The 26,285-nt window shown below is 40.3% G+C and overlaps 1 protein-coding gene across 3 annotated transcripts in view; it reads right to left on the reverse strand.

Moving 5' to 3' along the window:
- Positions 1-26,285, reverse strand: part of LOC126013285 (aldo-keto reductase family 1 member C15-like) — a 509,781-nt gene that overhangs the window by 208,692 nt on the left and 274,804 nt on the right. Inside the window, exons 1-9 of one of the 3 annotated variants that reach the window (XM_049776317.1) lie at positions 13,841-13,959; positions 12,657-12,824; positions 11,409-11,525; positions 10,703-10,780; positions 10,280-10,402; positions 8,435-8,544; positions 7,441-7,606; positions 5,719-5,801; positions 4,790-4,896 (exon numbers count right to left, since the gene is read on the reverse strand). In XM_049776317.1, the coding sequence (XP_049632274.1) occupies positions 4,854-4,896; positions 5,719-5,801; positions 7,441-7,606; positions 8,435-8,544; positions 10,280-10,402; positions 10,703-10,780; positions 11,409-11,525; positions 12,657-12,824; positions 13,841-13,927 (975 nt within the window). In that variant the 5' untranslated portion in view covers positions 13,928-13,959 and the 3' untranslated portion in view covers positions 4,790-4,853. Of the gene's footprint in view, positions 1-4,789; positions 4,897-5,718; positions 5,802-7,440; positions 7,607-8,434; positions 8,545-10,279; positions 10,403-10,702; positions 10,781-11,408; positions 11,526-12,656; positions 12,825-13,840; positions 13,960-26,285 lie in introns of those variants that run through there. The other 2 variants (XM_049776309.1, XM_049776308.1) reach the window with 2 other exon arrangements.

The raw sequence follows: 26,285 nt of genomic DNA on the forward strand, positions 1-26,285 counted from the left end.
GTTGATTTTTTTGAACAACATTATTCTTTTTTTTCTTTTTTGGTTTTTGGGCCACATCCGGCGGTGCTCAGGGGTTACTCCTGGCTGTCTGCTCAGAAATAGCTCCTGCCAGGCACAGGAGACCATATGGGACACCGGGATTCGAACCAACCACCTTAGGTCCTGGATCGGCTGCTTGCAAGGCAAACGCCGCTGTGCTATCTCTCCGGGCCCACAACATTATTCTTAATGGTGACAAACTGAAAGCATTTCCTAAGATCAGGATTTAGGCAAGGTTGTCCACTGTACTCACTCTTATTCAACATAATATTAGAAGTTCTAGCAATATCAGACAAGAGTAGCAGACAAGAGAAGGAAATCAAAAAAAGTTCAAATTGAAAAACAAGAAGCCAAACTATATCTATTTACAGAAGACATATGATATACATTGAAGACCATAAAGAGTTCACAAAAAATAAAACTCCTAGAAACAATAAGCCAATACAGCAAAGTGGCTGGCTACAAAGTCAATATACAAAAGACAGTTGTATTTCTTTTTTTTTTTTTTAGTCTGTCAGCATTTTATTATTTTTATAAGTAAATTATTTGAGTCACCATGAGATACAGTTACAAGGCTGTTTATGATTTAGTTTCAGTTATACAATATACAATACCCTTCACTAGCACACATTTTCTATCACCAATGTCCCAATTTCCTTCCCGCCTTTGCCCTTATTCTTCCCTTTGCCTGTCTGTATGGCAGACATTTTTCTTCTTTCTCTCTCTTCTTTTTTTCTTTTAGACACTGTAGTTTGCAAGAGTGTTACTGAAAGAGTAATATCCATATCGCTTTATATTCTTTCAGCACCCAGTTCTTGTCCTGAGTGATCATTTGCAACTATCATTGTCATAGTTGTCCCTTCTCTGACCTAACTGCACTCCCCCACTATTTGTGACATGGACGGGTCCTTCTGACCCTTGTCTTTATCGTCTTTGGCAATTGTTACTATACTATCTTGTTTTTTATATCCCACTAATGAGTTTGGTCATTCTATGGCTATTTCTCTCCCTCTGGCTCATTTTGCTGAGCATAATACTCTCTATATTATTTTTTATAATTTTTTTATTTTGAATTATGAGAACAAAAGATGCAAAGAAAGAGGATAAGGTAAAGTTACAGTGGAAGGACAATCACCCATAACATAATTATCAGAAGAAGTCCCTTGCTGATATCTTAACTTTGAACTTTCACCAAAGAAAGTTAAGATAAATAAAACAGAATCCATGTGCAATTACTTTGTCCCTCAAGTCTCCAGATTGTAGCACATTATAATATTTCTTAACAGCACACAAGGCAATCTAAAGCCATCAAACTTACGTAACTCCTTAAACATTAGAGGCATAGTATTTTTTACATTTCCATGTACATGCATATTAGCTTAAGTTAACCTCAAATTTTAAGTGGGTGCGTTTTAAGGATTAGAGTCAAAGGAGCACAGTAAAAACGGTGTTAGAGTGGCAATTGTTGTTTGCATAGGCCCACCAAAATATGAGAGGCATGGAAAGGAATAACCTTGGCCTAAATACAAAGAGATCCTACCCCTGAAGTTTCCTGGCATAAGACCAGCTCTAGGCCTCAGGAAAGTTATCGTTCGATCCAAGACTTTGTCTGTAGTGCCAACACACTTTTCACACAGTCTCTGTTGTTGGTCTCATGTTTCTGTATTAAAGATTCTGGAATCTGCATGTCCTACATTGAAGTCATGATGTGGAGTGCCTTCTCGTTTCACCTCACCATGAAAGGGCAATGCAGGAAGCCCTTTCCTGTAAGCAGGTTGTTGTTGTTAAGTCTTCTCAGTGTTAAGGGAAGTCTCTTTTGAGCAGGACGATGTCTGAGCAGTGGTAGGGTCTTCTGTGGTAGAGGATTGCTTCCAGGTGATGTTATAGACAAACCTCACAATTAAGGGGCAATACAGCAAGCCCTGTCCAGTAAGCAGGTCTTTGTTCTTGTTGTCTTCTCAGTGTTAAGGGGTGTTTCTTTTGAGTAGATGTCAGAGCAGCTGTAGGGTCTTTCCTGGTACAGGAATGCCACCAGGTGATGTTATATACAACCTTGGATGTTTTGTAAATGTCTTCTGTAGATCAAGAGGTGAATGGAGAATGCCCATTCTTCTGAGGCCTGTGCCAGGTCTTTATGTCAATGTTCAGGGTGTAAGGTCTCATTGCACTACAAGATTTTTATTAGATAAGAACTTATTGGTATGTATAGTATTTTTCCATGTTAGTGTGCCTACGCAAACAAAATATAAAGCCACGTGGTGCTATCAGATATCTGGGGGCATAAGAACATTTCCAACAAGACCCATGACTTGGTTCAAACATAAGTATTAAACTGAGGGATTCTTTCACACCAAATTCCATATTGAGCAGTTCACAAAGAGAAGATAAAAAACATGGGGGGGATCATCACTGTATAAGAAAGTATTTAGCAAAAGTTATAGCCGTCAAAGAAAACACCCATAAAATGTTGAAAAGATATGTGTCCTTTTTATGCCTTTTAAAATAGTTGGGTGGGTGTTAACTCTAGGGCACCACTTTGGTCTGTGACTTAGGACTCAACAGTACTTAAGTTAGAAAGGGTATAAAAGGAGTAATGATGATAGGAGTTAAAGAAGTTAAAGAGAAATATGAACTTATGAAGGGGTATGCAAAAGGGCAGAGTAAAAAATAGACATTCTGCATACATAAAAACATAATTCAATGATAGTGAGTACTATTAAAGTTTCTTGTGAGAGTACTATTAAAGTTTCTTGTGAGAGTACTATTACAGTTTCTTGTGAGAGTACTATTAATGTTTCTTGTGAGAGTACTATTAATGTTTCTTGTGAGAGTATTATTAATGTTTCTTGTGAAAATGTAGACTGGACAGAGATTACCAGTGCCAGCCAAACCTCCTCCTGCTAGACTCCCGGCTCCCAGGAAGGAGAGATCCTTCAAGAAGCCGGGAGACCAGAAGCTCAGAGCCCCACCCGGACCCTCCCTAAGGAGCCGCATGGATGGTGGGGGAAGGCCTAGGGTACCTTCATGCTCCACCAAGGGACCCAACTCACCGGCTTGCCCAGGCGTGTGGCCCGGGGAAGCCCTGGAGATCTGGAGCAAGGCGGCAGAGGGGTGCTGGGGTTACCCAAGTCCTGCACCCCCCCTAGGCCTGGCCAAGCAGGCCTCCGGCATGGCGGGGGCCTGCCAAACCTCCTCCTGCTAGACTCCCGGCTCCCAGGAAGGAGAGATCCTTCAAGAAGCCGGGAGACCAGAAGCTCAGAGCCCCACCCGGACCCTCCCTAAGGAGCCGCATGGATGGTGGGGGAAGGCCTAGGGTACCTTCAAGCTCCACCAAGGGACCCAACTCACCGGCTTGCCCAGGCGTGTGGCCCGGGGAAGCCCTGGAGATCTGGAGCAAGGCGGCAGAGGGGTGCTGGGGTTACCCAAGTCCTGCACCCCCCCCTAGGCCTGGCCAAGCAGGCCTCCGGCATGGCGGGGGCCTGCCAAACCTCCTCCTGCTAGACTCCCGGCTCCCAGGAAACGACAGTTGTATTTCTTTATACAAATAACAATTTAGAAAAGAAAAAGATCATAGAGTCTATTGCATTTAAATAGTGTCCAAAATATCAAGTACCTAAGACTCAATCTAACAAGAGGTGAGAAAACTATTCCATAAAAATTCAAAACACTTAAGATAGAAATTGAAGAATACCTAAGGAAATGGAAAAACATCCCATTCTCATGGATTGGAAAAAACAGTATATCAAAATGTACATCTTACCTAAATTACTATATAGAGTCAATGCAACCCCTATTTAAATTTAGACAAGATTCTTAAGGACTTAGAAAAACCAATTATAAAGTTTGTGTGGAACCATAACAATATAGGTTAGCCAAGATTATATCGAAAAACAAGAAATTTTGTGCCATCTCATTACCTAAATTGAAACTCTACTACAAAGCCATAGTGATCAAAGTACCATGGTATTGGAACAAAAACAGACTTTCAGATCAATGAGTCATTAAGTATATCTAGTGACAAACCTCTGATATATGGTCAATTAGTCTTTGACAAAGGAGCCAAGACCTTGAAATGGAATAAAGACAGCCTCTTCAACAAATTTTTGAAACAACTGAATAACTACATGTAAATATTGATTCATATCTCACACTTTACACAAAAGTCGATTCAGAGTCTATTAAAGACCTTGAGATTAGACCTGGATCCATAAAATGTATTGAGGTAAATTTAGGCAGAACATTTCAAGATTTAGACCTCAACGATGATAGGATGCAACAACAAGGGCTATGGCATCAAGTTGGCATAAATGGAACGACATCAAATTAAAAAGTATCTGTGTGGCAAAAAAAAAAAGCTAAAATTAAAAGACAGCTAACCGAATGGGAGAGAATTTTGCACTCAACAATTACGATGAAAACTAATCTTATAGGCAAATGATGCCATTTAAAAGATTGTAGAAATCGCATCTGAAAGCTCCAGGGACTATCTAGGGTGCCAGAGATAAATCTCGGTTGAATAACCAGTTATACTTTTTCCAGGCCTGAAATATGGTCATTTGGGGGTGATTAGAGGCAGTATCATTTTTATTCACTCACCTGAGTTACAAATTTTTATAAAATCATCATGTTGAATTAATTGTCATTGAGTAATGAGGACACAACTGCTTCAATATGACTTTATTATTTCAAGGGAGAAACACAAGACAGGAGAGGCCAGGTTAACCCATAGGAACTGCATCTACCAGCCATGAAAGGTGATACGAAAGTAGGAGAGTTCCTCCACCTAGGGTAGGAGTAGTGGGGACTCAGAACATTCACTTTTCATCAACAAAAGGATAGTTGGGGTGTCCAATCGCACTGTAGAAGGGGAAATATAGGGTTAGCATGGGTTCTTCCATTTCAGGGGAAAAGGGCATGCTTCTCAGAGGGTGTGGGCTGGGCTAGGACCCTCTTTACTCCCAACACAAGGATAGACCCTTGGAAGGGTAAAGTCCACCCACACTCTGATTCCCACAGTTCCTGAGCACAGCCTAATGCCACAGTGTCTGACAGAGATCACAGATTCTGAGGCTCTTAGAACTATGGCATAAAGACTGAGGTCTCTCTACCCTAGCTCACTTGCCCCCTAACAGAAGGAAGAGCCCCACAAGACCAACCCACATTCTCCCATGCCAATCCTAAAGAAAATTTAGTACTGCCCTCACAGGCTGCTTTGACAGACTTGGAGTCCCTGAGAAGACATATCATGCCTGAACCCATAAGAGAGAGATTTTAGCTCTTTCCCTCATAATTACTCCCATGATTCTGTTATTCTGTGGTCACCCATCACTTCTTCCTCCATAAAAAAATCTCTCTTTCAGGGACATCCTATCCTATTCCCAGCTGTCCTGCAACCCCTGACGATGGCCTTTGAGTGTGAGAGATAGAATTAGGGGGTCAGGTTCACATGCACAAAGGCTGAGTTCAGGCCTATTGTGAATTCACAGAGGTAATTGGGTCATTTATTTTGTGGCTCCAGGTTCCTATAATCCTGAGACTTCCAACATGGCACCGTGGGATGGACAATGGACATGTGGATTCATAAAGCTCATTCCAAGCCTCTGACTCATAAAGCCTCTTCCCCACAACCTCCATGAGCCTGAGACCCTTAAAAAATGGGCATGTTTTAGAATCACTCACAAGTCTAGGTAGAAGTAGCGGAAGTCCCTGTTGATACCATCTATGACTTTCATGTCTTCTGGGGTCAGTTCAAATTCAAACATCTGCAAGAAGGAAATACTGTCCTGGACACCTTGCAAGCTATGAGAAACATTTTCTACCTGAGACACAGGTACCCCAAATCATTTAGGAAGGGATCTCTGAGGTCAACTTTCAGGTGCAATGGTTGGAGCACTCCTCTGTCTCGATATGTACTTTGACTCTTCCTTATCTTGATCTCTTCTACAGAACAGTAACCAGACACAGTCATCCTAAACTTAAGTGTATTTCTTTGAATTCAGGTGAAATGGGCTTTCTTCTTCAAACAGAGAGAAAACTGACAAAAATAGACAAAATGCCCATTTATTGAGACATATTTTAGGTCTCTTTCTCTGCTTCAACTTCCCAAGAATTTGATGTACTTAACCTTCAGCAAACATGGAAGAAAGAGTGCATATTGATGATCTCACCAGAATGTCAGATCTCAGAAATCAATCACTCTCTAAGTCACGATTAGAGACCCACCTGACAGGGTCCTCAAACCTATTTTCTGAGGCCCTGAGGTCTCTCTCTACCTGAAAAGAGCCATCGTGTTTGATGGTCTCACAGACTTTACTGTCAGAGATTCCTCCTTATAATAATATCTCTTCATCAGTCTATATGGATTTTATGGACAAGTCATGGTTCAAAAGGAGATTCAGTTAGCAAAGCAGTCAGTAAGACTATTAAAGTGGGGGAGGACTATGTTTTCTCCTGTGAACAATTCAACATGAAAATCACAGTGCCATTCTTTAAGCCTTTATTATCTCTCTGTTGTTCCATAAAAATATGCTCGAGACAGGAAATAATGCAATGGATCTGGAATAATGCGCAAAGCTGAGCTTAAACAGAAAGATGGTGTTTACTCTCACAATTCCAATAAGATAAAGTTGTCTGCTAGAAGTCTATATGATTGAATTATTTAAGTTCACAATTTCAATATTTGAGCATGTGATGTGCCAAATGAATCAATATACTAACTGGACCCTTCTACCAACACTTCATTGATGCTTATATGGTGAGCCTTTTCTCAAATCACTGTTATAACTCAGTTCTAGAAAGTGTATTTTGAAGGAAACTGGAGGCCATTGTATGCCTGAGGCCCTTGAGAGATAAGTGGGCTCTGGGGAGCAACTTCTTACCTGGAACCTTCACAGTCTTTAACCTCCTTCCTGTTCCTACCTGCCCAGAGGTGTGGGTACCAGTGATCACCATGCCCAGAGTCCACTATTACACCTGAGTGACAGCTGAAATTTTCCTAATAAACAACTTCAGTTTCAAGAGAAGCTGGCAAAGCCCTGTTAGTGATATAGTGCCTATGGTAGAGCAGAGCATCCCAAGAGTTATCAAAATCAAACAGTCTTATGTGGGACCAGATAGCAGCAGGTTTCATGGGGTAGTGGAGGAAAGGAGAAAACAAGGCCACTTTGTGACTGGAAGGACCTCTGGATTGCATCCAGGGGTGACAGGTGCTCAGGTAACACTAAACTAGTGGCAGGCACTCAAGAGGCCATCAAACCAGGATGCTATTCCTAGGGTCTCTAGTACCATGCCTTTCCATGGGTCCAAAAACAAGGATGAGAATAAGGTGATCGTGGTCTCTTTTCAAAGGCAGAAAAGTGCCTTCTCACTGCACACTACTATCTATGACCATTGCCTCCCTACCTGAAAATTCTCCTTGATTCTCTTCTCAGTGAAGCTCTTGGCCAGCACCACAACTCCCCGCTGCACCTGGTAGCGCAAGGCTACCTGTCCTGGGCTGCGATTGTGTTTCTTGGCAATGGCCTTCAGGACTGGATCCTCCAGGAGATATGGGCTGTCTTTTGGAACCCTAAAAACAAAACCCAAATGTGAGTATGTGAAGGGTGAAGTATGGTGATTTATAACAAGCTGCTCCTGTTCCCTAGATGCCCAGAAAGAGTAATCAGGTGTGATTTTTAAACATAGACTTTCCGTGAATAAACCTAGATATTTATCCATAATATCCCCAAACTGGAAATAAATTATACTGGCATCAATGCACAAGTAAAAACAAATATTGGTTTTGAGTCTATTCAACTCAATTTCCAAGTTTGTGTAAATAAAAAGATAATATGCTAAATGCAATGCAGGTTGTGAAAAATGAAGCACACTGTCACTCCTTCTGCACTTTCTATATCACAGTGCATCCATTCACCACATCTGAAAATAAAATCTAGGAAGGAAGAGCAGCAATAAAGGAAACATTTGGGAGGGGCATCTCTGCACTGGATGGGAGATGAAAGTTGAAAGTTTTAGGTTCACCACCATCTGTAAACCCTCAGCCCATCAATTTATCAAATATGGAGCAATCCAAAACCTATACCAAAGCATGAATCCCAGGCACTGGAGCATATTCAAGGTGCTAAGGTCCATCCAGGACCCCTAGAACTATGGGTAGTTCACTTGTGTCAAAAAAAGACACCACTATTTAATATTTGGGAGTTTTATATTAAAACAAACACAATAAGTATGACGCTGGAAAAATGAATGGTGGTGTTATTGCACCAGAACAAGGCTCACTAACTCTAGAATCCTCACATTGTTGTCCAAAGCATTCCATCACAAAATGCTAAAATTTAAAGAGAAGTGCTTCATGGTCCATAAAAAGCTAAGGTAAAGTGACAGACTCTCTCATTACCAATCTGGGTGCCTATGGGACCCCAAGGCACTGTAGGCCACAAGAACAATGTCCTTGGACTTGCAGTAGTCCAGCAGTTTGCGCTGGTTCAGGAAAGGGTGACACTCCACCTGTAGGGACAGAAAAACAGAAATGTCAGAACCACAAGCCATGGACAGCACCTGAGAGAAACTCTATGGAGTCAAAAGTAGACAGGGAGGTTGTTCAACTCTCTTACAAGTTCAAGTTCACCAGGGCTTCAGGTCTTAGGCCTGATCAAATTGGTTTTTTCTGCCTCTATAATGGTGTTTGAACAAGTAGAATCAGAGCATTGGGATCCCTAAATGCCATTTCCATGAGGGAGTCCAAGTTCCTGAGAAATATGAGTGATTTGGTCCTGCCAGAAAATTTGAGCCCCACGCACCTGACCTCCTCCAAGAGAAAGCTAAGGCACGAGTGGTGTTCTGAGAATGACAGTCTCTAAAAATTCCTCTCCTGCCACAGTGGTGACACTGGGTTCTTTGGAAGCACAGTAACTACTTGACAAGGAGCATCTCGGTCACAGTTTAGGAACCACATTGATGTATAAATGTAACTACATCCTCCAGTCTAACCTCCAATCTCAGAAATATCAAAGAATTAGCAAACAAATGGCCAAAGAATTAAGTGGCAAAGTGATTCTCTTCCTGCACAAGACATGGCAAAGGAGGATAGGGAAGTTCTTCTTACTATATGCCAACGAGGATCTCCTATATACCACTGATTACTGTTAAAGAAGTAAACTGGAGCCGGCGAGCTGGTGCTAGAGGTAAGGTGTCTGCCTTGCAAGCGCTAGCCAAGGAAGGACCCCGGTTCTATCCCCTGTAGTCCCATATGGTCCCCCCAAGCCAGGGGCAATTTCTGAGCGCTTAGCCGGGAGTAACCCCTGAGCATCAAACGAGTGTGGCCCAAAAAACTAAGAAAAAAGAAAAAAAAAGAAGTAAACTAGTAATGAGTTTTTGAAGTGCCAATAATTTTATATTCTATATAAAACTCTAAAGAAATATTAATATGGTGATATGTATTTCCCTCAAATTTTAATTTATTCTTTATTTATTTAATTTATTTAGCATTATTTTATTATATTTATAATTATATTTATTATATAATATTAATTGATATCAATTGATAATTAATTAAGATAAATAATAATATTATATAGTTATATTTATTATTTCTTTCTTTATTTAATGTATTCTTTATGAAGATTGAGTAAGACAGACCATATAGATATTTGAATATATGCTTGCAAGAGTTTTTTAATTTTCCACAGAAGTATTGTTGTATACTTAACTAGAGTGAGTGAACACTGGCCTTGTCATATTATATTAGAAAAGTGTCTCTTCACAGAGGGATGTCTCCTTTCTCATATGCACCCTTGCCCTCACCTGGATTTTCACTCCTGTCACAGTTCTTCCAGGCTGAGCCAAGCCCACATCACTAAATTCCTAGACTGTGCATCAGGATCAGAAATCTGGACTCAGCAGGATCCTCTCAGTCACTCAGCTGTCAGTCTCTTTGTGAATTATTGGCATCTGCCAACTGTCTCACAAACTCTCACATGGCAGGTAAGTGCTGACAGGGCATGTGATCCTGGTCCTGACTCTTCCTGGCTATGCAAGCTCTGAACTCTGAACTTGCCCAGGACATAGCCTCCAGCTCCATGAGCACAATTGTCCCTGATTATGCAGGAACAACACCGTACCCTGCCAAATATGCAGCCACAGCCTTGAGCCAAGTCCTCTCCCCTTGTTCCAAACAGGACCTGCTAGAGATTAGGAGCTGAGGAAGGAGGGGACATGATGATGGGCCCTGCCCTGCACTCACCTGGTTGCACACAGGTTTATACTTGAGCCCTGGCTTGCTGAGGATCATCTCCAGCTGCTTTAGGTTGAAGTTGGAAACGCCAATTGACCTGGTTAATCCTGCATCTTTGCACTTCTCCAGGGCCTGGGAAGGCACATGGGACTCGTGTCAGTGCACTGGCCCAGAGTTGCCCAAGTGCTCTTATCTGAACCCATTAAAAGGATCCCTCAACAAATGCGCATTCCACAACAGATGCAGTGTCATTAGGGGATCTTTTCAACATACACCCCAGCCTACAGTGAAGCTTAGGATCACACCCACGCATGCATGGTGCATGCATTTCTGTAACACCTGATGTAGTTTTCAATGTTTTAGGGCATCCCAAGGACCACAGCAGGCACTTAAACCAGAGGTAGGTGTCCTTGGTTTGCGGGCTGCACTCACCTCCCATGTCTCACGCAGGTCCACATCCTCTAGCATCATCTTTCCACTGGCATCCATGGGCATGATCTCCTCTCCCGGCTGCAGGACAGAGAGAACAGAGAAACATATCAGTCGTCCATTGTTATTTCAAATATTTCAAGTGTACAAAGGGGACAGATCTGCTGGAGCTTTGGTGGACTACATGAAAGCTGATGAAAGCAGGTGTATTTGGATCATTATTTATCTGAAAACGTTATTATTAACAGCATTGTAAATCACAATGCCTACCTAAGAAATACACTTTTATACAGGTGTGGGAGTGGTTGGGAGGAGGGAGATTTGGGACATTGGTGGAAATGTTGTTCTTTACATGACTGAAATCATACAACTGCAATCATATTTGTAATCATGGTGTTTTTAATTTAATTTAATTTAATAATGAAAAACTATTAAAAATTTGTGTCTCTTGACATTGGTAAAGATACATTGCTCTTTGGTGCTGATATGATCCTCCTAACATGAAATTATTTGCTTTCTTGCTGGCTAATGTACAATCAATAAATCTTATAACATGAACAGACATTATGATGGTAATAGAGCTCCATGGTCAAGTAGAGAGAAATCCTTTAACAACCATATTAGCCTCATTAAACCTGGCATCTTTGGGGCAGAGGAAGGCTTTGGGGTTTGTGGGGTAGTGAAAATCCTCTAAGCAAAGCACAGTTACCTTCATGGCTACGGGAATGTGAATGATGATGAGATCCACGTAGTCCAGCTGCAGTTTCTTCAGGGACCTTTCCAGGCCTTGACGAACTAATGCAGGTCGAAAAAAAGTAGCCCAAAGCTGCAGAGCCCAAAGAAATAATATGTATTTCTCACTGAAGTTAAAGACCAAATTCAACTTCAGTGTTAGAAATGTGAAAATTAGGGTCCTGGGAGATATATCAATGGATTGGATTGTGTGCTGTATTTGGAGAAACCAGAGAAAACTAGCTCTATATGGTCCTTGAGGATGATACTGAATATAATAGCTCAAATACAATTAACAATGATGAAGAAAAACCTAGAGAAGTTTGAAGAGTGTTTGAATATGGTAGAGAAAAGAGCTCAGAGTCATGTGCAATCAGCAGGTCATAGGGACAAAAGCATCTGGTACACACACACACACACACACACACACACACACACACACACACACACACACGGGAAGCAATTCAGTCCTTAGTAGAAGTGAGGATTTCCCAGAATTGGGATAAAAGGTATAAACAACAGACATGGCAAGGCAGAAGATTCCCTTTACTCTCAAAAATCCAATTGCATTTCTGCATCTTCCAGGTAGAGGTTCTAGCTGAGAACCCATCTGCAGCATCTGTGGGGTCCAGGAAACTGAAAAATGACCTCCCAGTGGGGCTTTTCAAGCTTTTGTTGTCCACATCAGCTTCATGTGGCATGTGAAAGGCACTAAATGAGTGCTAAAAGTGGTGAGAGTCTGTCAGAAAAGTAGCTCTGAGAGTGTTCAAAGACTGGTTGTGTCCCTACAACATCAGTAAAGAGAGTATCAAGTCCTTGCAAAAGGTCATAAGGCCCAATAAGGTTTTGGTATCTGCTATCCAGTTATCATCAATGGGCAGATGGTTCTGGAAACACCTCAGCTCTCAACCTTTCATTAAAATAAACAACCTTTCCTTCAGACAATAGTATATATTTTTAGTCCATGGCTGATGGGAGTAGAATTTCTCATTCTCCTTCACTGAGTTATGGGAATGGCCTGGCAACAGTCCTGAGATAAGTGGACAGGGTGGAACTAGAGTGGGCCCATCATCGAGGACAGACAGACTCAGGCCTCAATGTCTATAACTAATTTATGACACCATCAAGAACAGATAAAAGCCAGTTCTTCCCTCTACAAAGGCCAAAATATGTAGGAGAAAATAGACCCTAAATGATGCTAAATGGGAGGAGTTTCTCCACATACCTTGGTGGTGTAGAACAAGTCCTCCCGCCTCACAGTACCATCCGCTATCTTCTCTCTTATGGCTGCTCCCACTTCTTCCTCATTTTGATAGAAGTAGGCAGCATCAATGTGCCTGTAGCCAACATCAATAGCCACTTTGGTGGCCTCATAAGCTTTGCTCTTAGGAACCTGCAAGATGTAAATGAGGAGGTTGCTGGTATTTCACTCAGAGAAAAGCATGGTGGGGAGCTGGTGCCAGGCAGCCCAAGTCTCTGCCTTGTTGTATTCCAGTACACGGCAGGAGGGTCCTTGAAAACTCCCTGCTTGGGTCCAGTGTAAGGGAGTCCTGCTCCATTCTGACCACATAAACACCAGGCTCTTCTGTTCTAATATTGGGTAGCCTGGAAGAAACCAAACCAACCCACTGGTTCAACATCTAGGGTTGTTTGTGTCCCTAAGATGAGGAGAGCAGACACAGGCTAGGAAATGATATGTTAGTGGGAAGCTGCCCTGGACTATAATCTAGATTCATGGGAACTGTGCTGTCTACACCCATAGAGCACTCATAAATCGGGGAGCTGCATATGCAAATACCTCACATATTTCCCTGTACTGAACTTCAATAGTTCTTTCATTTCCTGAACCTGATTATCGCCTTAGGGGACTCTGTGTGCCAGGAAATCAAGGGGTGAATGGCAGAGAAGGCGGATAAAAACAAAAAGTCTCCTGTCCCTTGAGTTTTCCTGTACAGAGTCAATATAGTTTCAGTGCAAGGCTTGTGAATTAACTTTCTGGATCTATAAATTAGGTAGTGAAAGAACTCACGTATTGGCATTGAGGTTGTGGCACCAAAGGAGAAGTCGGGGCTTACCCACAGACAGGTTGACACTTCCCTGCAGGCACAGGAACCTTCAGTTCCTTCATAAACCCCTGGGCCTCTGGTGTCCTCTGAAGCACCAGGTGTCAGATTTTGGAAGGCAAAAACTTCCCAGATCCCATCAAAGCTTTCTCTGTCACCTTCACCATTGGACAGGGACTGTGATTTTCAGAGGCATATCCCAGACCCCAGACCCCCCCAGAACAGCATTTTCCTAGGAGCCCCTGCAGATGAATCTTGGCCCAGGCACACCCTCCTGATACACTCAGTGACAGAAAGCCCAACAAGATTTCAGTGCCCACACAGTGCCCATTCCCTTCCCACTTACATCCTCATGAGCGTAGGTGCCCAAACCCAGCACTGGCATCAAGTGCCCGTCATTTAGCCTTACACACCGACTGCCCTTGAGGTCCATCACCACCAAGGAGCTGCTGCCCACAGTCTTTCCTTCACCAGCTCACAGCCTAAATCCAGTGAGAAGTGAATCTCTGGGTTTTTATCTCCCTGGGCACAGAGGGGCAGGGCAGGGTGTACTGCCAATTCATTAACTGTGAGCCTGGAATAAGCACTCACAGTTCTGGGCATCTTTAGTGGCTTGTGCAAATATCTTCAGGTTCCCACCACAAAGTGCAGGTCAGGTCCTCCAGATCTACCTGTCCTGCCGGTCCTCCTCGCCCTGGTTACTTACATGATGTCATCAGACCCAAAAACAAATGGATTCATATCTCTAAAAAATGCTAGTAAGAGAACAAAGTAAAAAAAAAGTACAGATTATTATTATTATTATTATATACAGTATATTATTTCTCCATCATTCATTATTTCCTTTCTTCCTTCCTCTCTATTTTCACAATCTCTTTCTTCTTAGCTCCCTTCCTCCCCCCTTTCTTCCTTCATTTTTCTTGTCCTTCTCTTCTTTCTTTCTTTCTTCTTTCTTTCTTCTTTCTTTCTTTCTTTCTTTCTTTCTTACTTTCTTTCTTTCTTTCTTTCTTCTTTCTTTCTTTCTTTCTTTCTTTCTTTCTTTCTTTCTTTCTTTCTTTCTTTCTTTCTTTCTTTCTTTCTTTCTCTCAGTCTTTCTTCCTTTTGGCTAATAACTTTTTAATATATTTTTTATTTAAACACCTTAATTACATACATGATTGTGTTGTTTGGGTTTCAGTCATGTAAAAAACACCACCCATCACCAGTGCAACATTCCCATCACCAATGTCCCAAGTCTCCCTACTCCCCACCCAACCCCCACCTGTACTCTAGACAGGCTTTCTATTTCCTACATACATTCTCATTAATAGGATAGTTCGAAATGTAGTTACTTCTCTAACAAAACTCATCCCTTTTTGTGGTGAGCTTCATGAGGTGAGCTGTAACTTCCAGCCCTTCTGTCTTTTGTGTCTGAAAATTATTATTGCAAGAATGTCTTTCTGGTGACAGGTCTGCAGTAAATCTCAAGGATGTTCCCTTAAATGTAATTTCTCTTTTCGATCTTGCTGCTTTCAGAATTCTGTCTCTATCTATGGGATTCGTCATTGTAACTAGGATGTGTCTTGGGGTGTTTTTTCTGGGGTCTCTTTTAGTTGGCACTCTTCGGGCATGCAGGATTTGATCACATGTATTCATTATCTCTGGTAGTTTCTCTTTAATGATGTTCTTGACTGTTGATTCTTCCTGGAGATTTTCTTCCTGAGTCTCTGGGACTCCAATGATTCTTAAATTGTTTCTGTTGAGCTTATCATAGACTTCTATTTTAATCTGTTCCCATTCTTTGAGTAATTTTTCCATTGTTTGATCATTTGCTTTGAGGCTTTTTTCCAATTTCTTCTGCTGTATGTAATTGTTATGTATCTCATCTTCCAGTGTACTGATTCTATCCTCAGCTGCTGTTAACCTGTGGGAAATCTCAAACATGTTTTTCTTCAATTCATCTACTGAGTTTCTCAGACCTGTTATTTGATCTGAAATTTCCGTTTGGAGTTTTCTCATTTCTATCTTCATATTCTCCTGATTCTTTTTAGTTTTCTCTTCTATACTTTGTTTGAGTTCTTTGAACATGTTCCATATTGCAACTCTAAACTCCTTATCTGAGAGACTGACTAGGTGGTTGATCATGTTCAAGTCATCAGAGTTGCCATCTTCATTCTCTATGTCTGGCACTGGCCCATGTTGTTTTCCCATTGTCACACTAGTACTGCGTGTTTTTCTACGTGTTGTGATTGTATTCATTGGCTAAATGCTGTGCACCGTCGCGAAGGGGAGCAGAGCAACCGTGCTCCTCTGGCTTCTCCCTTTCTGGGCGTGTCAACTCACCTCCACGGAAGGCTCACAGGAAGGCAGGCTGGCAGATGGGCCGCAACCAGGATGAAATCAGGCCAAAAATGCAGGACAGCAGAGTAGAGAGGCAGAATGGTGCTGGCATCTGAGATCCAGCGAAGTTCAGTGGCTCCTCCCTTTCTGGGCGTGTCGACTCACCTCCACGGAAGGCTCACGGGAAGGCAGACTCCCCGGAAAGTTCACAGGAACGCAGGCTGGCTGATGAGCCGCACCAAGGGTGAAATCAGGCCGAAAATGCAGGACAGCAGAGTAGAGAGGCAGAAGGGTGCTGACAGAACTTTACAAGAAAAAAACATCTAATCCCATCAAAAAATGGGGAGAAGAAATGAACAGACACTTTGACAAAGAAGAAATACAGATGGCCAAAAGACACATGAAAAAGTGCTCCACATCACTAATCATCAGGGAGATGCAAATCAAAACAACGATGAGATACCACCTCACACCACAGAGAATGGCACACATCACAAAGAATGAGAATAAACAGTGTTGGCGGGGATGTGGGGAGAAAGGAACTCTTATCCACTGCTGGTGGGAATGCCGTCTAGTTCAACCTTTATGGAAAGCGATATGGAGATTCCTCCAAAAACTGGAAATCGAGCTCCCATACGATCCAGCTATACCACTCCTAGGAATATACCCTAGGAACACAAAAATACAATACAAAAACCCCTTCCTTACACCTATATTCATTGCAGCTCTATTTACCATAGCAAGACTCTGGAAACAACCAAGATGCCCTTCAACAGACGAATGGCTAAAGAAACTGTGGTACATATACACAATGGAATATTATGCAGCTGTCAGGAGAGCTGAAGTCATGAAATTTTCCTATAAATGGATGTACATGGAATCTATTATGCTGAGTGAAATAAGTCAGAGAGAGAGAGAAAAATGCAGAATGGTCTCACACATTTATGGGTTTTAAGAAAAATGAAAGACATTCTTGCAATAATAACTTTCAGACACAAAAGAGAAAAGAGCTGGAAGTTCCAGCTCACCTCAGGAAGCTCATCACAAAGAGTGATGAGTTTAGTTGGATAAATAACTACATTTTGAACTGTCCTAATAATGAGAATGTATGAGGGAAATTGAGAACCTGTTTAGAGTACAGGCAGGGGTCGGGTGGGGAGGAGGGAGACTTGGGACATTGGTGATGGAAATGTTGCACTGGTGATGGATGGTGTTAAAAAAAAAAAAGAAAAAGTATAAAAAAAAAAAAAAGAATGTCTTTCATTTTTCTTAAAACCCATAGAATAATGAAACCATTCTGCATTTTTCTCTCTCTCTGACTTATTTCACTCAGCATAATAGATTCATTGTACATCCATATATAGGAAAATTTCATGACTTCATCTCTCCTGACAGCTGCATAATATTCCGTTGTGTATATGTACCTAAGTTTCTTTAGCCATTCGTCTGTTGAAGGGTATATTGGTTGTTTCCAGAGTCTTGCTATGGTAAATAGTGCTGCAATGAATATAGGTGTAAGGAAGGGATTTTTGTATTGTATTTTTGTGTTCCTAGGGTATATTCCTAAGAGTGGTGTGGCTGGATCTTATGGGAGCTCGATTTCTAGTTTTTGGAGGAATATCCATATTGCTTTCCTTAAAGGTTGAACTAGATGGCATTCCCACCAGTAGCGGATAAGAGTTTCTTTCTCTCCACATCCCTGCCAACACTGTTCTCATTCTTTGTGATGTGTGCCAATCTCTGTGGTGTGAGGTGGTACCTCATAGTTGCTTTGATTTGCATCTCCCTGATGATTAGTGATGTGGAGCATTTTTTCATGTGTCTTTTGGCCATTTGTATTTCTTCTTTGTCAAAGTGTCTGTTCATTTCTTCTCCCCATTTTTTTTGATGGGATTAGATGTTTTTCTCTTGTAAAGTTCTATCAGTGCCTTGTATATTTTGGAGATTAGCCCCTTATCTGATGGGTATTGGGTGAACAGTTTCTCCCACTCAGTGGGTGGCTCTTGTATCCTGGGCACTATTTCCTTTGAGGAGCAGAAGCTTCTCAGCTTAATATATTCCCATCTGTAAATCTCTGCTTTCACTTGCTTGGAGAGTGCAGTTTCCTCCTTGAAGATGCCTGTAGTCTCAATGTCCTGGAGAGTTTTGCCTACATCTTGTTCTATATATCTTATGGTTTCGGGTCTGATATCGAGGTCTTTAATACATTTGGATTTTACCTTCATACACGAGGTTAACTGGGGGTCTCAGTTCAATTTTTTGCAAGTGGCTAGCCAGTTATGCCAACACCACTTGTTGAAGAGGCTTTCTTTGCTCCATTTAGGATTTCTTGCTCCTTTATCAAAAATTAGGTGATTGTATGACTGTGGGACATTCTCAGAGTATTCAAGCCTATTCCATTGATCTGAGGTCCTGTCTTCATTCCAATACCATGCTGTTTTGATAACTATCACTTTGTAGTAAAGTTTAAAGTTGGGGAAAGTAATTCCTCCCATATCCTTTTTCCCCAATGATTGCTTTAGCTATTCTAGGGTGTTTATTGTTCCAAATGAATTTCAAAAGTGCCTGATCCACTTCTTTGAAGAATATCATTGATATCTTTAGAGAGATCACATTAAAACTGTATAATGCTTTGGGGGAATATTGCCATTTTAATTATGTTAATCCTGCCAATCCATGAGCAGGGTATGTGTTTCCATTTCCACATGTCCTCTCTTATTTCTTGGAGCAGAGTTTTACAGTTTTCTTTGTATAGGTCCTTCACATTTTTAGTCAAGTTGATTCCAAGATATTTGAGTTTGTCTACCACTATTGTGAATGGGGTTGTTTTATTAATGTCCATTTCTACCATATTACTACTGGTGTATAAGAAGGCCATTGATTTTTGTGTGTTAATTTTATAGCCTGCCACCTTGCTATATCAGTCTATTGCTTCTAGAAGCTTTTTGGTAGAGTCTTTAGGGTTTTCTAAGTAGATTATTATGTCATGTGCATACAGCAAGAGCTTGACTTCTTCCTTTCCTATCTGGATTCCCTTGATATCTTTTTCTTGCCTAATCGCTATAGCAAGTACTTCCAGTGCTATGTTGAATAGGAGTGGTGAGAGAGGACAGCCTTGTCTTGTGCCAGAATTTAGAGGGAAAGCTTTTAGTTTTTCTCTATTGAGGATAATATTTGCCACTGGCTTGTGGTAGATGGCCTTAACTGATTGAGAAAGATTCCTTCCATTCCCATCTTGCTGAGAGTTTTGATCAAGAATGGGTGTTGGACCTTGTCATATGCTCTCTCTGCATATATTGATATGATCATGTGATTTTTATTTTTTTGTTGTTGATGTTGTTTAATATGTTGATAGATTTACAGATGTTAAACCATCCTTGCATTCCTGGGATGAAAATTTCTTGGTCATAGTAGATGATCTTCTTAATGAGGTATTGAATTCTATTTGCCAGGATTTTATTGAGGATCTTTGCATCTGTGTTTATCAGGTATATTGGTCTGTAATTTTCTTTTTTGGTAGCATCTCTGTCTGGTTTAGGTATCAAGGTGATGTTGGCTTTATAAAAGCTATTTGGAAGTGTTCCCGGTTTTTCGATTTCATGAAAGAGTCTTGCCGGGATTGGTAGTAGTTCCTCTTGAAAGGCTTGAAAGAATTCATTAGTGAATCCATCTGGGCCTGGGCTTTTGTTTTTGGGCAGACATTATATTATTGTCTTAATTTCCTCAGTAGTGATGGGGTTGTTTAGATATGCTACATCCTTTTCTTTCAACTGTGGAAGATTATGAGAGTCCAAGAATTTATCCATTTCTTCCAGGTTCTCATTTTTAGTGGCATAGAGTTTCTCAAAGTAGTTTCTGACTACCATTTGAATCTCTGCCATATCAGTAGTGATCTCTTCTTTTTCATTCCTAATTCATTTCTTCCAGGTTCTCATTTTTAGTGGCATAGAGTTTCTCAAAGTAGTTTCTGACTACCATTTGAATCTCTGCCATATCAGTAGTGATCTCTTCTTTTTCATTCCTAATACGAGTTATCATGTTTCATTCTCTCTCTTTCTTTCCTAGTTTTGCCAGTGGTCTATCAATTTTGTTTATTTTTTCAAAAAACCAACTTCTGCTTTTGTTGATCTTTCGGATTTGGGGGGGGTTTCCACTTCATTGATTTCTGCTCTCAGCTTTGTTATTTCCTTCTGTCTCCCTATTTTTGGTTCCTGTTGTTGAGCACTTTCTAATTCTATGAGTTGCATCATTAAGCTATTCGGGTATGCCCCTTCTTCTTTCTTGATGTGTGCTTGCAAATCTATAAATTTTCTTCTCAGTACTGCTTTTGTTGTGTCCCATAAGTTCTGATAGTTTGTGTCTCTATTGGCATTTGTTTCCAGGAAGGTTTTTATTTCCTCTTTGATTTCATATCGGACCCACTGGTTATTCAGTATTAGGCTGTTTAACTTCCAGGTATTAAAGTTTTTCTTCTGTGTACCTTTGTAATTCACATATAATTTCGAGCCTTGTGGTCAGTGAATGTAGCCTGCAAAATTTCTATCCTCTTGATGTTATGGAGGTATGTTTTATGTGCTAGCATGTAGTCTATCCTGGAGAATGTCCCATGTACATTAGAGAAGAATGTGTATCCAAGGTTCTGGGGGTGAAGTATTATACATATATATATATACTAGGCCTCTTTTTTCCATTTCTCTCCTCAGGTCTAGTACATTCTTATTGGGTTTCAGTCTGGTTGACCTATCAAGTGTTAACAATGCCCTGTTGAGGTCTCCCACAATTATTGTGTTGTTATTGATATTGTTTTTCAAATTTGTCAACAATTGTATTAAATATTTTTCTGGCCCATCATTTGGTGTAAAAATGTTTAGGAGAGTGATTTCTTCCTGCTGTACAAATCCGTTCATTAATACAAAATGTCCATCTTTGTCCCTTACAGCTTTCCTGAGTATAAAGTTTGCATCATCTGATATTATTATGGCCACTCCAGCTTTTTTATGGGTGTTGCTTGCTTGGATGCTTTTCCTCCAGCCTTTTATTTTGAGTCTATGCTTGTTCTGACTATTCAGGTACATTTCTTGTAGGCAGCAGAAGGTTGGATTGAGTTTTTGATCCATTTAGTCACTCTGTGTCTCTTAACTGGTGCATTTAGTCCATTGACATTGAGAGAAAGAATTGTTCTGGGATTTAGTGCCATTTTTCTATCGAAGTTTGGTGTCTCTGTTGGTCAGTCTTGTCTTAAAGTAGGTCTTTCAGTTTTTCTTTTAAGACTGATTTTGAGTCTGTAAAGTTTCTGAGCTGTTGTTTGTCTGTGAAACCATATATTCTTCCTTCAAACCTGAAAGTGACTATTGCTGGGTGCAGTATTCTAGGCGAAGCATTTATTTCATTGAGTTTTGTCACTATGTCCCACCACTGCCTTCTGGCCTTGAGTGTTTCTTGTGACAGGTCTGTGGTAAATCTCAAGGATGTTCCCTTAAATATAATTTCTTTCTTTTTTTTTTATTTTGCTGCACTCAGAATTCTGTCTCTATCTATGGGGTTCATCCTTGTGACTAGGATATGTCTTGGGGTGTTTTTTCTGGGGTCTCTTTTAGTTGGTACTCTTCGGGCATGCAGGATTTGATCGCATGTATTCTTTAGCTCTAGTAATTTCTCTTTAATGTATTTAACCATTGATTCTTCCTGGAGATTTTCTTCCTGGGTCTCTGGGACTCCAACAATTCTTAAGTTGTTTCTGTTGAGCTTATCATAGACTTCTATTTTCATCTCTTCCCATTCTTTGAGTAATTTTTTCATTGTTTGATCATTTGCTTTAAGGCTTTCTTCCAATCTCTTCTGCTGTATGGAGTTGTTATTCATCTCATTTTCCAGTGTACTATCTCTATCCTCAGCTGCTGTTAACCCGTGGAAAGCTCATCCATATTTTTCTTCAATTCATCTACTGAGTTTTTCAGACCTGTTATTTGACCTAAAATTTCAGTTTGGAGTTTTCTCATGTCTATCTTCATATTCTCTTGTTTCTTATTAGTGTTCTCTTCTATACTTTCTTTGAGTTCTTTGAACATCTTCCATATTTCGACTCTAAACTCCTTATCTGAGAGACTGACTAGTCAGTTGGCCATGTTCTGTTCATCTGAGTTGCCGTCTTTATTCTCTATGTCTGGCTCTGACCTGCATTGTTTCCCCATTGTCACACTTGTATTGTGGGTTTTTCTACGTGTTGTGGTTGTATTCATTGGCTAAATGATGTGCGAGGCCCTGTAGCGAAGCGGAGCTCTGGCTCCTCTGGCTCCTCCCTTTCTGGGCGTGTAAACTCACCTCCAGGGAAGGCTAGCCATCCGCAGATGAGCCACACACAGGATGAATTCAAGCCAAAAATGCAGCACAGCACAGAGGACAGGCAGATGGGGTGCTGGCATCTGAGTTCCAGCAGAGTTCAGCGGCTTCCCCTTTCTGGGCCTGTAAACTCACCTCCAGGGAAGGCTAGTGGTCTGCAGATGAGCTACACACAGGATGAAATCAGGCCGAAAATGCAGCACAGCACAGAGGACAGGCAGATAGGGGTGCTGGCATCTGAGTTCCCTTCCTTCCTTCCTTCCTTCCTCTTCCTTCCTTTCTCTTTCTTCCTTCCTTCCTTTCTCTTTCTTTCTTTCTTTCTTTCTTCTTCCTTCCTTCCTTCCTTCCTTCCTTCCTTCCTTCCTTCCTTCCTTTCTTTCTTTCTTTCTTTCTTTCTTTCTTTCTTTCTTTCTTTCTTTCTTTCTTTCTTTCTTTCTTTCTTTCTTTCTTTCTTTCTTTCTTTCTTTCTTTCTCTTTCTTTCTTTCTTTCTCTTCTCTGTTTTCTTTTTTAATTTTTCAAATATAAATCTTTATTTAAGCACCATGATTACATGCATGTTTATAGTTGGGTTTCAGTTATAAAAAGAATCCCCCCATAACTAGTGCAACATTCCCACCACCAGTGCCCCCCTTCCTTCGCACCCCTGCCTGTATTCACGACAGTCATTCTACTTCTCTCATTCTTTAACATTGTCATGTTAGTTGTTTGTGTAGTTATTTCCCTAACAGAGTTTACCACTCTTTGTACAGAGCTTCAAATTTTTAGCTGATCCTTTCAGCCCTTCTACTCCTTACCTCTATTGTCTCTGGGCCTTACTACAGTAATGTCTTTGATTTTTCTTAAAACCTATAGATGAGTGAGACTATTCTCTGTATATCTCTCTCTGACTTATTTCACTTAACATAATAAGTTCTATGTACAATACTTGGAAAAAGAAATATGGTAGGCATTAAATTCCCTAACTTTAAACTGTATTACAAAACAATAGTTATCAAAACAGCATGGTGCTGGAATAAAGGCAGACCCTCAGATCAGTGGAATAGGCTTGAGTACTCAGAGAATATTCGCCAGACATACCGTCACCTAATTTTTGATAAAGGAGCAAAAAATTCTAAATGGAACAGAGAAAGCTTCTTCAATAAGTGGTGTTGGTACAACTGGTTAGCTACTTGCAAAAAAGCAAACTTAGACTCCCAGCTAACACCATGTACAAAGATAAATTCCAAATGGATTAAAGACTTAGATATTAGATGTAAAACCATAAAGTATATAGAACAATATGTAGGTAAAACATTCTATGACATTGAGACTAAAGGCATCTTTAAGGAGGAAACAGCACTCTCCAAACAAGTGGAAGCAGAAATAAACAGATGGGACTATATTAATCTGGGAAGCTTCTGCATCTCAAAGGAAATAGTGCCCAGAATACAAGAGCCACCCACTGAGTGGGAGAAACTATTCACCCAATACCCATTATATAAGGGGCTAATATCCAAAATATATAAGGCACTGACAGAACTTTACAAGAAAAAAAATCATCTAACCCTATCAAAAATGGGGAGAATAAATAAACAGAAACTTTGACATAAAAGAAATACAAGTGGTTAAAAGGCACATAAAACAATTCTCCACATCACTAATCATCAGGGAGATGCAAATCAAAACAACTCTGAGATACTATCTCACCCCACAGAGATTGGTACACATCACAAAGAATTAAAACAAATAGTGCTGACAGGGATTTGCAGAGAAAGGAACTGTTATTCACTATTGGTGGGAATGCCATCTAGTCCAACCTTTATGGAAAGTGATATGGAGACTCCTCCAAAATCTGGAAGTTGAGCTCCCATACAATCTAGCTATACCACTCCTAGGGATATGCCCTAGGAACACAAAATACAATACAAAAATCCGTTCCTTAAACGTATATTCATTGCAGCACTCTTTACAATAGCCAGACTCTGTAAACAGCCTAGATGCCACTCAATAGATAACTGGTTAAAGAAACTGTGGTATATATATACAATGGAATATTATGCAGTTGTCAGAGGGGTAAAGTCATAAAATTTTTCTGTGCATGGTTGTATGTGGAATCTTTTATGCTGAGTTAAATGTGTCAGGGGGAGAGAGATAGGTACAGAATGGTCTCACTAATCTCTGGGTTTTGAAAAAAATAAAAGACATTTATGCAATGATTCTCAGAGACAAGAGAGAGGAGGACTGAAACGTCCAGCTCATGACATGAAGCTAACCACAGAGAGTGATGGGTGCAGTCACAGAAATAATTATACTGAGAACTATCATAACAAAATGTGACTGAATGAGGGAAGTAGTAAGCCTGTCGATAGCACATGCTGGTGTGGAGTGGGGAGGAGAGACACTTGGAATATTGGCGATGGGAATGTTGCTCTGGTGAAGGGTTTCTTAAAATATAAAATGTTAAACAATATACTTTGTACCTATTAAAAATAAATAAATTCCATGTACATCCATGTGTAGGGAAATTTCATGACTTCAGCTCTTCTGACAGCTGCATAATATTCCAATTTGTATATATTCCAGAATTTCTTTACCCTCCATTTGTTGAAGTGCATCTTGGTAGTTTCCAGGGTATGGCTATTGTAAATAGTGCTTCAATAGATATCGTGTGATGAAGGGATTTTTGAATTGTATTTTTGTGTTTCTAGGGTATATTCCTAGGAGTGGTATAGCTGGATGAATGGGAGTTCAATTTCTAGAATTTTGAGGGATCTCCAGATTGTTTTCCCTAAAGGCTGGATGAGATGACATTTCCACCAGCAGTGATTAAGAGTTCCTTTCTCTCCACATCCCTTCCAGCACTGATTGTTCTCTTTCTTTGTGATGTGTTCTCTGTGGTGTGAGATGGTAGCTCATTGTAATTTTGATTTGCATCTCCCTGATGATTAGTGGAGAATTTTTTCATGTGTCTTTTGGCAGTTGTATTTTTTTGGTCAAAGTTTCTGTTCATTTCTTCTCCCCATTTTTTGATGGGATTATATTTTTTTTCCTTGTAAAGTTTTGTCAGTGCCTTGTATATTTTGGATATTAGCCCTTGTCTGATGGTTATTGGGTGAATAGTTGCTCCCATTCTGTAGGTGGCTTTTGTACCTTAGGCACTATTTCCTTTGAGGTGCAGAAGATTCTCAGCTTAATATATTCCCATATATCTCTGTTTACCCTTGTTTGGAGAGTGCTGTTTCCTCCTTGAAGATGCCTTTAGTCTCAATGTCATATAGTGTTTTACATATGTGTAGTTTTATACACCTTATGGTTTTGGGCTTGAAACAGTCTTTAATCCATTTGGATTTGAACTTTGTTTATGGTGTTAGATAGGGGTATGAGTTCACTTTTTTGAAAGTGGCTAACCAGTTGTGCCAACACCACCTGTTGAAGAAGCTTTTCTTGCTCCATTTTGGATTTCTGTCCCCTTTATCAAAGATTAGTTTATTGTATGTCTGGGGAATATTCTCTGAATACTCAAGTTTATTCTACTGATCTGAGAATCAGTCTTTATTCCAATACCATGCTGTTTTGATAACTATTGCTTTGTAATACAGCTTAAAGTTGAGGAAAGTAATGCCTCCCATATTCCTTTTTCCAAGGATTGCTTTTGCTATTTGTGGGTGTTTATTGTTCCAAATGAATTTCAGAAGTGTTTGATCCACTTCTTTGAAAAATGTCATGGATATCTTTAGAGGGATTGCATTAAATCTGTACAATGCCTTGGGGAGTATTGCCATTTTAATGATATTAATCCTGCCAATCCATGAGCAGGATATTTTTTTCCATTTCCTTGTGCCCTCTCTTATTTCTTGAAGTAGGGTTTTATAGTGTTTTTTTTTTTTTTTGTATAGGTCCTTCACCTCTTTAACTAAGTTTAGCCCCAAGATATTTGAGTTTGTGGGGCACTTATATGAATGGAATTGTTCTCTTAAAGTTTATTTCTTATCTATCATTATTAGTGTATAGAAAAGCCATTGACTTTTGCCAGTTAATTTTGTAGCCTGTCACTTTGTTATATGAATTTATGGTTTCTAAAGGCTTTTTGGCAGAGTCTTTAGGTTCTCTAAATATATTATTTATCATGTCATCTGCAAACAGTGAGAGCTTG

The sequence above is a fragment of the Suncus etruscus genome, chromosome 7, assembly GCF_024139225.1.
Source record: "Suncus etruscus isolate mSunEtr1 chromosome 7, mSunEtr1.pri.cur, whole genome shotgun sequence".
NCBI classification, from domain to species: Eukaryota; Metazoa; Chordata; class Mammalia; order Eulipotyphla; family Soricidae; genus Suncus; species Suncus etruscus.